This window comes from Oncorhynchus mykiss, chromosome 3 (genome assembly GCF_057628025.1).
Source record: "Oncorhynchus mykiss isolate SJ-2025 chromosome 3, ASM5762802v1, whole genome shotgun sequence".
Classification (NCBI taxonomy): domain Eukaryota; kingdom Metazoa; phylum Chordata; class Actinopteri; order Salmoniformes; family Salmonidae; genus Oncorhynchus; species Oncorhynchus mykiss.
The window spans coordinates 37,093,839-37,111,258 of record NC_143024.1 but is presented as its reverse complement, the minus strand read 5'-3'; the positions used below and the strand labels follow the sequence as shown (position 1 = coordinate 37,111,258).

At 41.7% G+C, this 17,420-nt stretch overlaps 1 protein-coding gene across 2 annotated transcripts in view; it reads right to left on the bottom strand.

The window, feature by feature from the left end:
* ube2e2 (ubiquitin-conjugating enzyme E2E 2) overlaps window positions 1–14,551 on the bottom strand; it is a 30,114-nt gene extending 15,563 nt beyond the window's left edge. The window contains exons 1-3 of one of the 2 annotated variants that reach the window (XM_021594439.3): window positions 14,380–14,551; window positions 12,192–12,377; window positions 10,548–10,598 (exon numbers count right to left, since the gene is read on the bottom strand). In XM_021594439.3, coding sequence (XP_021450114.1) covers window positions 10,548–10,598; window positions 12,192–12,370 — 230 coding nt within the window. In that variant the 5' untranslated portion in view covers window positions 12,371–12,377; window positions 14,380–14,551. Of the gene's footprint in view, window positions 1–10,547; window positions 10,599–12,191; window positions 12,378–12,781; window positions 12,972–14,379 lie in introns of those variants that run through there. The other variant, XM_036973321.2, reaches the window with a different exon arrangement.
* Window positions 14,552–17,420: the final 2,869 nt, after the last annotated feature.

The window sequence follows — 17,420 nt, the reverse complement described above, 5'->3', positions numbered from 1 at the left end:
TTTTACACTAAAACCTAGTTGAATCAGATGTCAATCAAAACCCTGCACACCCAGACCCAGTAGCGCTCTGTTCAGGTGGAGGGTCGGTCACCACCACTAACACCAACTCCGCCACCACTAACACCAATTTGATTTTGAAATATAATTAGGGTCCATTTACAATTTGTATAATTAGCCGTGCTTGACTTGGGATGAAAGAATGCAAGGAGCGGTCTTTTCCCAAGTCGGTCCATTAGACCATTTTCACAAATGACATTATGCTATTGAGACCTCTGATTATTCTCTGTTAAGGGTTAATACACTTTTAACCAAATGTCCATTATTATAGCCTACATGAAAAGTAAGCATTATTGACTGGAAGGCTGCTGTGTCTGATACAATGTAGACCTACCATCTCCTGCAATAGTGCCCTTGATCAAGGTACCTGTCAGTCACGTTGTCAACATGTGGTCAACCTTTCATCTGGAGAGCTCCTGGGTGTGCAGGCTTGGCTTTTGATTCAGCCCTGCAACACCCAAGCCTGCTTATCAAGATTATGTTGAGCAGTCGATGTTTAAGCTACAACGTGGTTAGGACAGGGCTTGAACAAAAGCCTGCACACCCAGTAGCTATCCTGGAGGATGGTTGCCATAATTGCAACATTGCAAACCAATACCTGTCTTTATAAAATTATTCCCTAATTCAATTAATCAAATGGATATGGTAGGCTACTTTAAAGCTAAAATATTAATGTTTCATGGGAGATCGATGCACATTATTTGTGCAATTACATGGCTATTGTTTAATAGAGGGGAATACCATCTTATTTAATCGAGGGGAATTCCAGCATATTTATTTTAGGCTTTCCAAAGTGCCGGTGGAAAGGCAACAATGACATTAAAGCTTAGTTAACTAGCGAGATGGCCAATTCAGAACATAACGACTACAAGTTATCTAGTCAGTCTGTTGCCTGTCATTTTATTCCTGCTGCTGAAATGTCACTCTCCCCCCTTGGGCAACGGCCCACTCGCACACACACACACGCACGCACTGAAGGGTCATTCCGATGATTGTTGATATGTAGTTTAAGTGAGTGATTGATACAATTTAAAAGCGTGCCTTGATGAATTACATGAACAAAAATTATTCAACTAATTTTTATGACCTCATTTGGCAACTTGGAGCAGCGCATGTGCATTTTCAATCTGCACAATCTCAAATAGCATACTGTCACGTAGAGATTCACAGACTAACAGCAAATAAACTTGAACAAAGCAGAATCAGAACTGAATGCCCACTCTCCATTGTTATTCAATGCAGACCCCGTCTTCATTCCACTTTGATGAACTTTTTTTGCCTCGATGTGTGAATCTGGGCCAGCGATAGGATACTTTGTTTTATAGAGGAGCTGGTATGTAATTCCCTAAAAATGATAGGTGCCTTTGCGGCGCTACGGACAGCCCAAGTCAAGCACTGATAATTAGTAGGCTGACGCATTGCCTACCTTTCAATATTTCCTAATGTTGTGAGACGTGCGTATTACTTTCTCTTTCGCTCTCAACTGTTGCTTTATTCCTTCCTCGCTCTCAAAAGTTAAATGAAATGCGCTTTGTTTGCATCTTCATCATTGTAAAGACATGCTTGAATAATGCTAAAATGCAGACGGAGTTCGCTTCTCTTCACAAACATAGAATGGTTATGGTCTGAAGAAATAACTGCTATAGCCTATCGCCATAACGAGTTCCCATTCTTCTTTCAAACTCCCCACAAGTTATTTTGGCTGCTGTATTTAACATTCAGCAAGGCTGCATCCAAAAAGAGCAAGGCTGCATCCCTCTTCGAATAGTCTATTAGTATAAGAACTGCACAAAAAAAATTTCCAACAAGCAATTCTAGTCTAGCTTTTCCTGGGGCTGCATAAGAGCTAAGGAGGGAGGCCATTGGAGAGCTAATACTGCATTGAATGTATTACCTAAAAGAAGTTGGCTAGGACATCCATATACAGCCCACGAAAAAATTAAGTGACCACTGCAAAATTATCAATTTCACTGGTTTTGCTATTTATAGGTATGTGTTTAGGTAAAATTTACATTTTTGTTTTATTCTATAAAAACTACTGACAACATTTCTCCCAAATTCCAAGTAAAAATATTGTCATTTAGAGCATTTATTTGCAGAAAATGTTGTTTTAAAATATTAATTTTAAAACAAAATACTAATGTTTTAACTTAGGAAGAGTTCAGAAATCAATATTTGGTTGAATAACCCTGATTTTCAATAACAGCTTTCATGCGTCTTGGCATGCTCTCCACCAGTCTTTCACATAGATGTTGGGTGACTTTATGTCACTCCTGGCACAAAAATTCAAGCAGCTCGGCTTTGTTTGATTGCTTGTGACCATCCATCTTCCTCTTGATCACATTCCAGAGGAGCATTGGCATGGAGCATTGTCCTGCTGGAAAAAACAATCCTCAGAGTTGGGGAACATTGTAAGAGCAGAAAGAAGCAAGTATTCTTCCAGGACAACCTTGTACGTGGCTTGATTCATGCGTCCTTCACACACACACCAATCTGCCAATTCCAGCTTCGCTGAGGCACCCCCAGATCATCACCGATCCTCCACCAAATTTCAGTGGGACACTGTGGCTTGTAGGTCCCGGTCTCTGTCTAACCAGTTGATGACCAGGTGTTGGGCAAAGCTGAAAATTGGACTCATCAGAGAAGATGACCGTACTCCAGTCCTCTATGGTCCAATCCGAATGGTCTTTTGCAAACCTCACCCTGGCTCTTCTTTGCTTCTCATTGATGAAGGGCTTTTTTCTATCTTTGCACGACTTCAGCCCTGCCCCTAGGAGCCTGTTTCGAACCGTCCTCGCCGTGCACTTCACTCCAGCTGCCGTTTGTCATTCATTTTGTAGGTCACTTGATGTCATCCTATGGTTGCTGAGTGACATTCGAATGAGTTGGCGGGCATCCCGGTCAGCGGAGAGTCGTTTTGCACTCTGCCGGTTTGTAGCTTTGTTATCCCCGATGTCTTCTGCTTGACCTGTGTTGGAATTAAACAGACACTGGAATGGAAGCCACACATGTAGAGATGGTGATTTAAGAAGAATTTGCAGTGGTATCTTAATTTTTTCCAGGGCTGTATATACAGTGATCTCAAAAAGTATTGGAACAGTGACATTTTAGTTTTGCTTTGGCTCATTACTCCAGCACTTTCGATTTGGAATTACAATTATACATGACTATGAAGTGCGTTGTCAGCTTTAATTTGAGGGTATTTTAATTCATATCGGGTGAACAATTTAGAAATTACAGCACTTTTTGTATGCCGAAAAAAAATGTAATGGCATTAAGAGAAAAACCAAATACGCTAGACAAGGTGAGATCTTTTTATGCCTGTAAAATGAATTATGCGGCAAATGTAATTGGAAACGCTTTTATGCTCAAATATTGATACAATAACCATCATATCGACGTAAACTTGGAGCAACGCGATGACGTGTGGTCCTCCCATTACGACTCGTTGGGAAAGCATGTCATTTATTAGACTAGTGATGCTTGATGAAATAAGTTATGAACTTCACAGGGTGGTGAAAGTGTAAAGTGATGAGCTTGATGATCATTTCCAATAAATATCTAGGGTCTTATTCTGGTGACATGATGATCAATGCTTGTCTGCAGTTTGACAAATCAAAATAATCTCGCCCCTTTGTCCATAATAATCTCACCATGTAGGCTATACAGTGCATTCGGAAACTATTCAGACCCCTTCACTTTTTCCACATTGTTAAGTTATCACCTTATACTAAAATGGATGAAATATTTTTTCCCCTCAATCTGCACACAATACCCTATAGTGACAAAGCAAAAACGGGTTTAGACATTTTTGTAAATTTATTACAAATGAAACACAGAAATACCGTATTTACATCAGTATTCAGACCCTTTGCTATGACACTTGAAATTGAGCTTAGGTGCATCCTGTTTCCATTGATCATTCTTGAGATGTTTCGACAACTTGGAGTCCACTTGTGGTAAATACTATTGATTGGACATGATTTGGAAAGGCAAACACCTATCTATATAACGTCCCACAGTTGATAGTGCATGTCAGAGCAAAAACCAAGCCATGAGGTCGAAGGAATTGTCCGTAGAGGTCCGAGACAGGATTGTGTCGAGGCACAGATCTGGAGAAGGGTACCAAAAGAGGTCTGCAGCACTGAAGGTCCTCAGAACACAGTGGCCCCTACCATTCTTAAATGGAAAAAGTTTGGAACCACCAAGACTCTTCCTAGAGCTGGCCGCCAGGCCAACCTGAGCAATTGGGGGAGAAGGGCCTTTGTCAGAGAGGTGACCAAGAACCCAATAGTCACTCCGACAGAGCTCAAGACTTCCTCTGTAGGGGATAGGAGAACCTCCTAGAAGGACAACCATCTCTGCAGCACTCCACCAATCATTACTGTAGAACAAGCTATGCTGCAGCAACTCTACCTCACTCACTTGCCTGCCCCTACCCTGAGTGTTGATGATTGATCATGCAGATAGCAGAACAGAGAAAGCTGTAGAGAATACAGAGGCGCTGCATGGTCAATCTGACGTCTGCATTGGCCGTGCAGCATTTAGGGTGATACGGCCTATGCAGAAGTCAGCGCAATCATACTTTTTTGCGCTTCGCGGAGCAGGACAGACCTGTTATGAAGGAAGTAGTCAAGGAAGTTAGTTTGTGTTAATACAGGACCTTCCAGCCCCACCTCCCGCCAACCAACCAACCATGTCAATGCAGAGCTATACGGAGCCCTCCGCATTGGGCGGTGCACGACGATGCAGTAAGGAGCTCAATTTGGCCTCTGCATGCCTTGCGTCACACCATCCATATGGCGCCTCCGACCACATTTTCAGATCACGCGTGAGTTTTCGCCCATGCCCCGCACCAGGAAATCCTCTTTCTCAAAGCTAAAGATCCCGATCATGTCCTGCGCATGTGTTATTTTACGCAGAAATTCGTTTTTCCTAACGTAGCTGCTGCTCACACTACCCCTCCCTTCACATTTCGCTCTTTACCTCACCCTCTTCTTAACCATGATGATGTAGCCCGTCTCTACCTCTTATTTCTGAACAGTTGAAATAAAAACCCTACAGCGATTTGAACAAACATTTGAAAATATATATTATGAAGGCTACAACCTTCTGTCTGTCAGAACAGATATTGCAGTTGCACAAGCAGGAAGCAGTCCCTACACCTTGGGGAAAAAATGATCAGCGTTGTGTGTGATGGCTAATCTTTAACTGCTGCCATATTGTAGTTCCTGTTTGCCTCTCGGTGAGCTTAGCATTGTTTTCTACTGCAAGCTGTGGCGCTGAGCCCACGGCAAAAAAATATGGAACATGGGAAAAAAAGATGTGCACCGAGGTGCACTTTGAAGATGCTAGAACAGTCCTCTGCAAACAAAAAAAATAATGAATAAAGAAAAAAAAATAATCAGCCGACAACCCCATAGTAGAATGGTTTCTATTTACCAAGGTCAGCTTGTAGTTGTGTGTTCTATGCAAAATACATATTCCTCTCAAAACACATTCAAGTTATGGGGAACATGGCAAAACATGCATTCTGACAAGCAGTCAATGCACAAAAATTATTGCAATCGCTGGGGGAAAAAAGCAGCTTTTAATGGCCTTCGTTAAAAAGAGGGGGATTCCAGCTTTCCATTCCTACTTTATTTCTCAACTTTTAAATATGCGGGAATTGCACCATTTAAAACGGTTTCAAAACATGAAAGTTAAATGTAACTGGGCTCAATTGTAGGGTAACTTGGGGTAAAACGACACCCTACCTCAAAATAATGTTTTGGGAGGGACTTAAGTGCTGTAATGGTGATGCTAATTTTGCTAATAGCTTTTTGCTAATAGCATACCTGATAGTTTGGACACCGCCCAGCGACCTTTCCCCCCCCACTACACATTCTTGCAGAGGAAACACTGCAGCTTAGCCAATATTCGCAATGATGATGGAAAACAACAAACATTCAATTGCTAATTAGACTGCATGTTGGTGTCTTGCTGCGTTCCACCTTTGGGCAGCCGAACATTCTAGGCAGCCGAGCATGTATCCTGACCAGTGAAAATAGTCTGACAATGGGCGGGTTTGTTTACACTGATATCGTGACGAGAATAACTAGCTGCATGTAACTCGCTAGCCTGCCTGTTTGTGTTGTGCTTATGTTTGCCATACTGACAAAGTTTGTACAAACATGTCAATTATGTATAAAACACATAAATAGCTGAATGTAGCCTACTCCACTCCTGAAAAAAAATAACATGAACTCGTGCTTTTTCTTACTGATGCATGGAAGGCAATAGTTCGAACAGTGGTGTACAACATGAAGTTTGTAAGCTACACCATTGACCAGACAAAGGCGATCAAGGAAGGGGAGCGGCAGCGGAGCACTCAGCACAGTAGCTACTAGGAAGCGGAGTGGGCACTCGGTTACGTAGAAAAAAGAATCTGGCACATGCACAGAAATATCTGTATTTTTAGCCTGGGCAAATTGGGATACAGAAATTCGGTATCTGTAGCCACTCTGTATAATTTAACAGTTCCATTTCACGTCATACTGTTCATATAAAAATTGTATTATCATTTAGCAGTTTATCGCAGATATTTATCCTGGGAAACAGGAGTGGGTTTGGACGGGATATCCTGGTAACCTGGTTCCCGTTATTAAACCCTAATCTCACGAATCTTGGAGATATGTGCTGAAATTCTTGAAAGTTGAGCTGCAAATGACAATGATCAAGTATATTTCCCAGAGGCAACTGTGGCGCACATCTCCTCCCCCCTCATGAATATTGATAACTCCCCTGCTGTGGCCTCTTAGATGTGAAGTCCCCTGGTAAAGCCTGTGAAAAATGGCTCAGAGTTTATCACTCCCACAGAACCCTAGAGAACACTAATAAGCAGCAGTCACTCAGTCATGATTCCATCGTGTAAAGGGGGATGGAGATGTGTGGGTATTATTGGTTATTTGCCTCATGGTTCAGAGAATGCATGTAGACAATAAGTATGGCAACAAGCAACCGGTCAACAACACACAATGTCATGTTATAAATCCTGCTGAGTGCGGACATTTCCCATTTGGCCTGGCATTGTCAGAAAGTGACACGGTTTGGTCATCTTTAAGGGCATTACATCATGCCATTTGGATTCAGAGGCCAGCAGAAGCTATTTGTGCTGAAGACTGACAGTGTAAATCATCCTAATTAGAGTGCATCTGGTCTCATGAGAGACGTGTCCAGTGCTACAGTAGGCTATACGTCAATGGCAACATTCAGTCAGAATAAATGCTACTCTGCTCCAGACTCTTTTCATTGTTTCATGACAAACATTGCTGCTTGTACAGCAATACTTGAAATATCTGATAGTTAGCAAAATCACAATTCCCAAAGCCTATTTGGTTTCACTCATTTGATGAGTGAATATGACAAGGTGAGAGCTGTCACAATAATGTTAGTAAACTGGTGCTGGAAATGTAATCGTATTGCCCTCGTGTTCACATGCTGAAAAAGCACCTACATGCTCCAAACCTCTTGAAACAAACACAATTTCTAACAAATATTTAATAACAGTGCTGATGAAAGACAATGTCAGATCATGTATGCTTAGGACTGTTATAAAGCAGAGTACTATAAAGTGATTAGACAGTAGCCAACTACACACCAACCATTACTTTCAACCTTCCACAATCACCTCATGATTAAATTTGCTGGCCAGTCTCCGAATCTCCAGAGATGTTTTATTACAGGATGATAAGGCTGGGAGACTCTCCCCTGCTTGAACAAAGGGGATGTCTGACTGCAGGCCTCTCAGTGGGGTGAGCGACGAGAGGAAATAAATCAGCCACCGGCTCTGTGTGTAATATGCCGAGCGAGGTGATCTTTTCAACACAACACACACTGTCTCCTGAAGGGGCCAACAGACAGTGACACCATTTGCAGTGTGAAATAAAAATGAATAACCTTTGGGACTAACCTGGTCGGTAGTGAGCGGTGTGTAAGGCATAAATGACGACTTTGACAAGCCTCTTTTTCATGCAAAGCAAATAATTGTTTTTGCCCTTATTGACATTCACTTTTTTTTTTAAGTGTGTGTGTGTGTGGGGGGGGGGGGGGGGTTCTACTAAGATAACATATGGAATTGTTTTAAGATGGTCTTACCATGGATCATTTAGCAATTGGACTTAGAATTTTAGGAACCCTGTAGGCATCAAAAATATATACAAAACAAATGATAAAATATTGAATTTGGCCTCAACTACTATAAACCATAGAAATAACATTGTATAACATTCTTAAATGGCAAAAAAGACAGTAAAAAAAAATAATATGGAAAAGGTTTTAGTGTCTGTCCTATATGTCCTAGGATATAAGAATGCTCAGGAAATATTTTAGTTTTGGACACATATTTTACCCCTTATTTTTGTTGGCACAAAACTACCTCTATTAATTTGTATGTGTTACCTTCAGAAATGTTCCATGATAGAACCAAACCACTTCGTGAGAAGACCGATTTTCGGGATGCCTCATGGTCTGACAAACAACGCTATAGTTCGGCCACCTTCTACCGCAGATGCGAGAGACCGACACAGGCGAATGCAGATCTCTCTAGCTTAAAGTGACAGATTTTTGTATTTTGTTACTTATATTGACGCACGGGTGCATCAATAGACTCTTAAGGATAAATGAAATTGTCCGTTATACATATTCTATAATCCTAATCAGACCATTATAACAATGGAAGAACATTAATTGGAATGTGTTATGAAATCCATATTATTTCAGTTGTTATTGAGGCCAAGACGATACCAGTATCGTGGGAAGGAAACAAAACACAAATTGGATTTAACTTCTTTAGGAAAATAGCCCTGATGTTGGAAACAAACATTACGTTGTCATCCAGTCACATGTATTTATTTTCAAGCTATAGCACACACTGTTTTACATAGAGCTGATTTTTTTTTAGAAAGGACCAAAGAGTCTGATCTGCTTCGTGTTTTCATTTTTGTGTACAGAAAAAAATATTGCGATACTGGTATCGTCCCAGCCCTAGTTGTTATGGGATTAGCATGAATATGCAGCCTGGGAATACACAGAGAGGATTATCTTTAAAACACCTAATTGTTTTCCAGGCAACTAGTTATTTTTATGGCTGCGTATATTTCTGTTAGTGATTATTTTACTTAAAAATGATGCTGCCTTTAATCCTCCTGCCTGTGTAGCCTCAAGCGAAATTATTTCCAACACGACAACCTCATTTTTCAGAGTCCATTGAAACAGAGTATTTGAAGTCCTTGAGTAAAGAGCCAATACTCAATATCTAATTTACCCTTCAGTAACTACATTTTGAATTAGAATGAAAAGGTTACCTAATATATATATATATATATACCCTTCCAGCAAGGGTGTTACATGAAACTCAGTTAAAGTGATGAGTTCCTGCACAGCACTACACACAGAGCTGGATGAGTCACTCGGGGCCTTTTCTCTTTGTTGTTTTAACAGGTGCATATAAAATTAACACAACCAATCTAAAATGGCCAAAACGCAACAGCATCTGCTATTGCACTCCATCTCCTGCAGATAAATGCCTAAACTTGCATTGTGCCTGGCCTCCATTTTCCCTGGTAATTTGCCTTTGAATGCTGAGACTGAGGTAATTACTGTGCTGTTATAAACAGGGGGATAATCAATGACAACGTCACTTTGTGTTCTTTAAGTTAATAAGGCCTCTGCACAACGTTCCCCTGGGATGCCTTTTGTCATTCAGCGGCTGATGCACATTTGGTCGGTCTACCACTCGCTAACTGAACACCATATCTCTTCTTCAAAGGACAGGCAGCAGAACACAATAACCATTGTCTGTCTATGGAAAATCCCCAGCAGAACCACATGAGAATCAAAACTTATTTCTTAAATCACACGTTCTCTTTTCCCTTTTTAGATGGGCTTTCAACTGAACTTCTAGGATCTAAAATGGTACGTTTCCTATACGGTTAGATAAGTAGGCCTATATCTTGTGTTAGGTAGAAGAACAAACTACAGAAATGTTGTGAAAAGTGCTGGCTTAATAACTCTTACGCGCATGATAAACATCTTTATCATAACAAGGATATATAGATATATATATATATATATATTTTTTCACCTTTATTTAACCAGGAAGGCAAATTTGAGAACAAGTTCTCATTTACAACTGCGACCTGGCCAAGATAAAGCAAGGCAGTGCGACACAAACAACAGAGTTACGCATGGGATAAACAAAACGTACAGTCAATAACACAATAGAAAAATCTATATACAGTGTGTGCAAATGTAGTAAGATTAGGGAGGTAAGGCAATAAATACCACTGTAATACCTGACCGCCTATGTAAAACCAGAAAGACTGAAGTCCATCCTTCATTCTTAGAACCAAGAATCCCAAACAGAAATACAGTATATCCTGAAATCCCAAGCCCATAACATGAGCAAGGTGAATAAACATAAATGCTGGTAGAGAGCAATATTTCCTTACCTGCAGTTTGGAGGTGGGTCGAGTGTAATTTCTGCAAGTTCTTTCTGAATCCTGAAAAACAATGATACTCTCTTTTAATCTTTGTGGCAATGAATATCTCTAATCACATAACTGAAAAAGCTCCCAGAATGCATTTGACCCCAGTGTCATGATTTTTCAGAGTGTGTGTGTTACTACAATAGAACTGCACAAATGTCAACATCTTTCAATAACTCTTTCAAATTCACCCACGCAGCAGTCACCTGCGAGGGAAGGGTTAATAACATCATATAAACATCTTTGTATAAAAAGGATGACAAATCACAATGACATGCAATGATTAAACGCGCAACGGTGCAATGTATCTTGTGACATAACAGTCATAATGTTATGTCACAACCATCTGTGTTGAACCAGGCATGGGGAAAACAGCATGGAAACACATTGTACCATCACTGACTGCACCACTTTAATCAACAGAGAGCTGTGGTGTCCAGTGTTGCGGTCGTAATACTAAAACCCTGGGTTTGAGCACAGTGGACTGTCTTATAAGTGCGCTACACATCAGGAAGATGTTCCAAATATCAGAGGGTAGTTATAAAAAGCACTGTAGCCTCAGCCAATCCCTGGCTCAGCTGGTTGCATAATTCTATCATCACCCCGCATCAATCTGTGTTTCCACTGGCAAGGCTAGGTGGGCGACAGTGGGAATGCTGTTCGTGACAACACTAACCACACAGATGTGATATGAATGAAAGTATGGTCATCATCATTAGGGCTCAGTCCACCGGACCTAACTAACGAAAGCTCTATGAAAATGCTAGAACCAAGGTTAACCAGGCCGGGTCCAGTGTTTCCTGGTCAGCTCTGGTCAGATCCAGGAAAGACTCGGGGAGCATAGGCATCATAGTAATCTGCCTGTCAGATGAATGACGGGCATTACAGTGTCATGATGGGATAGATCAAGGTTACCTTTCATTACATATCTTGTATGGATTAAATCTAATGGATATATTAATAGCATGAGTGTGACTAAAATAATGATGTCCATAGGACCGGTTAGCGTTATATACATTAAGTGTACAAAACATTAGGAACGCTAGCTGTCCATGACAGACTGAACAGGTAAATCCAGGTGAAAGCTATGATCCCTTATTGATGTCACTTGTTAAATCCACTTCAAAACGGTGTAGATGAAGGGGAGGAGACAGGTTAAAGAAGGATTTTTAAGCCTTGTGTACGTGTGCCATTCAAACGGCGAATGTGCAATACAAAATATTTGAAGTGCCTTCAAAGGGGTATGGAAATAGGTGCCAGGCACACCGGTTTGATTGTATCAAGAACTGCAACATTGCTGGGTTTTTCCACACTCAACAGTTTCCCAGGTGTATCAAGAACGGTCCACCACCCAAAGGACATGCAGCCAACCTGACAACTGTGGGAAGCACTGGCGTCAACATGGGCCAGCATCCCTGTAGAATGCTTTCGACACCTTGTACAGCCAATGCCCTTCGGAATTGCAGCTGTTCTGGGGGTGCAACTCAATATTAGGAAGGTGTTCCTAATGTTTTGTACACTCAGTGCAACTCACCACCCTGAGGATAGGAAGGTGCTCAAACCTGCCCCACTTAAATACCACTAAACCGAGACAGATTCAAGGTTTACCTCTTGGCACTGGTTGAGAGTTTGGCAGCTGTTTTACTGGAGATCTTGGTCTCCTTCTTTTTGGGCTGTGCTTGTTCCCGCTCCTGTTCTGGGGGTACTGATGATTCTCTTTGTTCGATATCCGAGCTCCCCCCACTGGTGCTGGGGCTGTCGTCCGGTCTCTGCACCTCACTGGACATCCTGGCCCTGGCAAACAGACACCAAACAGCACAGCTTAATCTTTCATTATGTTTTCTATACAAAATAAATGAGTGGTGTAATGGTATGTTAGCCTTCCCAGGCCTTTTCAAAAAATTACTTTGTGTGGACTGCCGGGGTTCCAAAGTTGCACATTCTATAATTTGACTTGTCATTGTGCTGTTTGGCAGGTTAAGATTAAGATGCCATTACCTGCCATTCTGCCCTTGAGCAAGGCACTTTGGTCAATTGACTGTATTGGTCAATTGCACACACGGTCCAACTGAAATTTGACTTCCGCTTTAAACCCAACCCCTCCGAAAGACACAAATACAGTTTTTGGGGGGAGAGGTGTGTGGGGCTGCCACACTAGGCGCCGGGGGAGCTGTTGTTGTGGGGGGTTAAGTACCTACCTCAAGGGCACAACAGCAGGCAATGGCATCTAGGATTTTATACCAGCAACACTCTGGTTGCCAGCTCACTTCCCGCTGGACCACAGACACAAACTGGCAACCCTCGTGTTGCTGGCTCGTCTCTCTAACCACACAGCAACGGCTACCTGCCTCCACTGCATGGTTGAGTAGAACAGAATACTTGATTGTCCTAGCAGGAAGAAATTATTTTCACAACAGGGTAATTATGTAAATCTGTTTCACTTTGCTGGTTAATGTGTTGAAGGCAAGGTGGTGAAGCTATTTTGTGTGTTGTAAAATAAAAGGTTGCGAGCGGTTCAACAGTATTATGACAAACTACTAAGATCTCAAACTCATTCAAGAAGATTCAACATTACCGTGTTAACAAACCACCTACACATTTTCTGGAATGCATTAGAAACATGCCCGGTGAGATGTAATGGAATATAGCCTAGTATGAAAGAACAATGCTGTCAAGATGTCTTGACTAGCCTGGACTTGAAGAGTCAACTTGTCACAGGCCTACTGACAGACAATATAGTCTTATCTAAAACAATGAATTCAATATCACCACTCACAAACCTTTTAAATAGTTAACCACATCGATTGATGGAACATAGATCGAAAGAGACACTAGCCGATTAAACTCAACTAATCAGGGAGTTGAGTTCAGTAGGCTAAAGAGACCCTAGAACAGTAGGCCTGTGCCTCGACAAAGGGCATCAGATGACTGAGATATCGCCTTAGGCTTTGATCATAATAATGAGGTGAGGTCATTTTGATCTATCACGGTGTCAGTGATATCCGTTTATATTGTTTCGAATAAAAGCCTGGGGAATAGGACTAACGTCACGGTGAAAGATACAAACCGTCAGTAGTGCTTAACCACTATCTTTCCCGGGGGTGTTATGATAAGGACATCAACGCTACTTGTGTATGCACTCGCCAGACATGTATCAACTTGCGAAACAGGTGAGTGAGGGCAACGTTGGGGAAATTATATTAATTCTGAAAATTGTTAGTTACATTTCTCAAAGACGACGCGCATGTTGACTATAGGGGCCTCAATAAATAGGACACAACAATGTATCACTTTCTTCTGTCGTTGTTTCGGACCCAGCTGAGCAATAGGTCAACACAATTTCAAAGCCTCCCCCTTTCGACTGAAAAAAAAATAAACAAATAACATGTGCCCGCGACACAAATAGAGCTGTCAAAAAACCCCAATGTATAACAAACATCAATAACACTGCAGGGAAAAAGTTGCACCCGCTGTGCTATGTCCTGCTATGGGGAATTTAAAATGAAGAGGCCTGAGCGTTTAAAACTCGGGAAAATATGCAGAGAACCTCACGTTTAGGAGATTCTTCGACAAGGCATCAAGGGCTCGTCAAGGCCAGTCGACGCGAGGGCCAAATGAACGGCTTGGAAATGTGTGAATCCAACGTTTCTCAAGTGTCCACAAAAAGCGTTGAGCTGCTCAGGCACAAAGGGAGGCACGTCCCACACCCCCTCATCGGAAAATGCCACTTTCACGGGACATTTACTTACTTTCTGTACACATACCAAGGACAGTAACATGCGTGCATAAATATTACCTGGCAGCTGACTGTCGATGCTGTACTTATTATTACAATCCCAGGTGAAAAGTATATCCACACACACGGCCGTCTGCTCGCACTCGTGTCCTTGCTATTTAACTGAAGGTAGCAACCGAAAAGCGATTACAGAAAACTGAAGAAGCCGGACCGCCTCCACGCGCGCTCTCATATTGCGCGCGCAGCTCGTGCACGTGTGATGGTCCCAGTGGCCGGAGATGAAACAAATCTGTATGCTTTATCACAAAACAGTTGTAATATTCAAAACAGCAAAGATAGAATTTAACTAGTCAAACTACTCAATGTTGGATGTCGGCTATCTGAAAATGATGGACACTGTAGGTCAAATGAGCAAGGTAGGATATGACAACGTGCTTGTACATTAAGAAACTCAACAAAGCATGGCATAACACCCTGGGTTGGGTTTCCCAAAAGCATCTTAGCACTAAGATCATCTTAATTCTATTGAAACTAAATGGACGAAAGATGATCTTAGTGCTATAATGCTTTTGGGAAACCCAGACTTTGTCCACACATAGTTGTCCATGGGCAACATAACTTAAGTGTAATTGGGATCAATAGTGTATGTGCATATCAGTGGAGGCTACTCAGGGGAGGAAGGGCAGGACCATCCTCCTCATTGAATTTCAAAATAAATAAATAGTACAACTATACTAAATATATTCACATCACCAAATCATGTATTAAAACACTGTTTTGCAATGGTCTACAGTGGCTTCAGCAGCACTCTGTAGGGTAGCACCATTGTGTAACCGGAGGACAGCTAGTTTCCGTCCTCCTCTGGGTGCATTGACTACAATACAAAACCTAGGAGGCTCATGGTTCTCACCCCCTTCCATAGATTTACATAGTAATTATGACAACTTCCGGAGAATGTCCTCAAACCTATCAGAGCTTCTGCAGCATGAACTGACATGTTCTCCACTTAATCAAAGGATCAGAGAATGAATCTAGTGCTGAAAGCATGAGCTACAGCTAGCTAGCACTGCAGTGCAAAAAATGTGCTGAGTAGTTGACTCAAAGAGAGAAATTACAATAGTTTAACAGTTTTGAACAAATACATTTCTTCCAAAAGCAAGAGAGAGAGAGAGAGAGAGAGAGAGAGAGAGAGAGAGAGTGAGCTAACTATATTTTGTGGTATATCACTTTCACTAGTTTAGCCTACTCAAACACCCGACTCCAACAGAAAGGGATCCTATGTTAGCTATGGCTATCCAACATTGGAACTCTTCCAAGTCAAGGTAAGCTCTTGGTTTTATAAATGTATTGCCACCAGGGCCCGCCGGGGAACTGCTAAACTGCTTGCTGCTGACTGTACACTGTACTGCATGATCGTAGCTGGTTTACTAACGCAATTTCAATTCAACATGGTTAGTGCAGGCCTGAATCACTTCATTGAATATATCTATTGTTCCCTGGACAGCAGATAGATAGCAGTATTGCGCAGCTGATGAACAGAAAATCCGAAATAGAACATTTGCCAAAATAGAACGCAACTGCTTAGCTACAGCGACCGACACATATCAGTTTGCTACTAGCTAAATTTGCAGTCTGGTCGACATGGATTGATTTATTGTAAAAAATAAACGTAAATCTATCGACAATTCAAATGAAGGGGAAGAGCTGGAGAACAACGTGACAATTATGAACGAACAACCACCAGAGAACCAGAAAAATCAGGAAGATGGCGACAGAGAAATGCAGCTAGCTAACATAGCTAACGTGGCTCCGGTGGCTAAGAGAAGGATACGGTTGATTCAAGAAGAACCCAGAAAGTTCCAAGAGATGGACAGACAAGTATTTTTCGTACTGCATGATGGGACTAGGCCACTTCGTCTTATTTGCTAGGAGGCAATCAATTGTTTTAAACAAGCAAATGTAGAGCAACATTTCCAGTCACACCTTGCCCACATTGACAAAACATATCCGACACAAAGCAACCTCAGAAACAACAAAAGAGTGCAACTCAAAGAACAGCTCAAAGGACAACAACAAATGATGGACAGATCTAGCACTGTTGCAGAGAAAACAATGATTGCTTGGATACTCGCAAGAAACAAGAAGGCCTTCACAGATGCGGAGATTGTGAAATAATGTTTTTTGGCCGAAATATTGTATGCTGATATCACAAACAAGGAAACTATTTTAAAGTAAATGAACGCATGGAAGACATTGGCGAGGACATCGGTAAGCAACTGATTACTGACATATTCGTGGCGCCGTGTTTTAGTATTGCGCTTGACGAAGGCACTGATGTAAGTGACAATACCCAATTATGTGTTTGGGTCCGCTTTCCTCAAAACGAGTTGTTCAGAGAGGAACTTTTATGTTTACTGCCCCTTCAGGGACAAACATGAGGAGAGGATATTCTGAAAGCCCTTGTTACATTTTTTTGCTGATTATTATATTGACTAGTCAAATCTGGCATCTGTGTGCACGGACTGTGCCCCAAACATGCGAGGGAAGGAGAAGGGACTCATAGGCCTGATAAGAAAGAAAGAGGATTCATAGGCTTGATGAGAAAGAGAGAAGATATTCCCAAATTTGTTACCTTTCATTGTATCATTCATCAGGAAGCACTTGTGACTAAACTCATAGACTGTGACTTACAGAATGTGATGCAGCAAGTCGTGCGCGTGGTGAACATTATTATTGCCAGGACACTGTCAATTCTGTCAGTCAATTCTGCGAGTTGCTGGAGGAATACCAGACAGAATACAGCAACTTGATATTTCACAATGAGGTGAGATGGCTGTCTCGTGGCAGAGTTTTGGAAAGATTTCTCTCTCTCCTCCCTCAAATCCATGAATTTGTTGCAAGCAAAGGGAAAGAGAAGCCAGAGCTGGGTGATCCACAGTGGATATTAAAGCTGGCTTTTGTAACCGACATCACCTGTCACCTGAACATGGGGAACCTCCAGTTCCAAGGGAAAACTAAAACTCCAGGCAAAATGCTGCGTGTGGTCACAGAATTTCAAATTAAAATCACCACATGTTCATACCTGATAAAAAGTTTGTTCA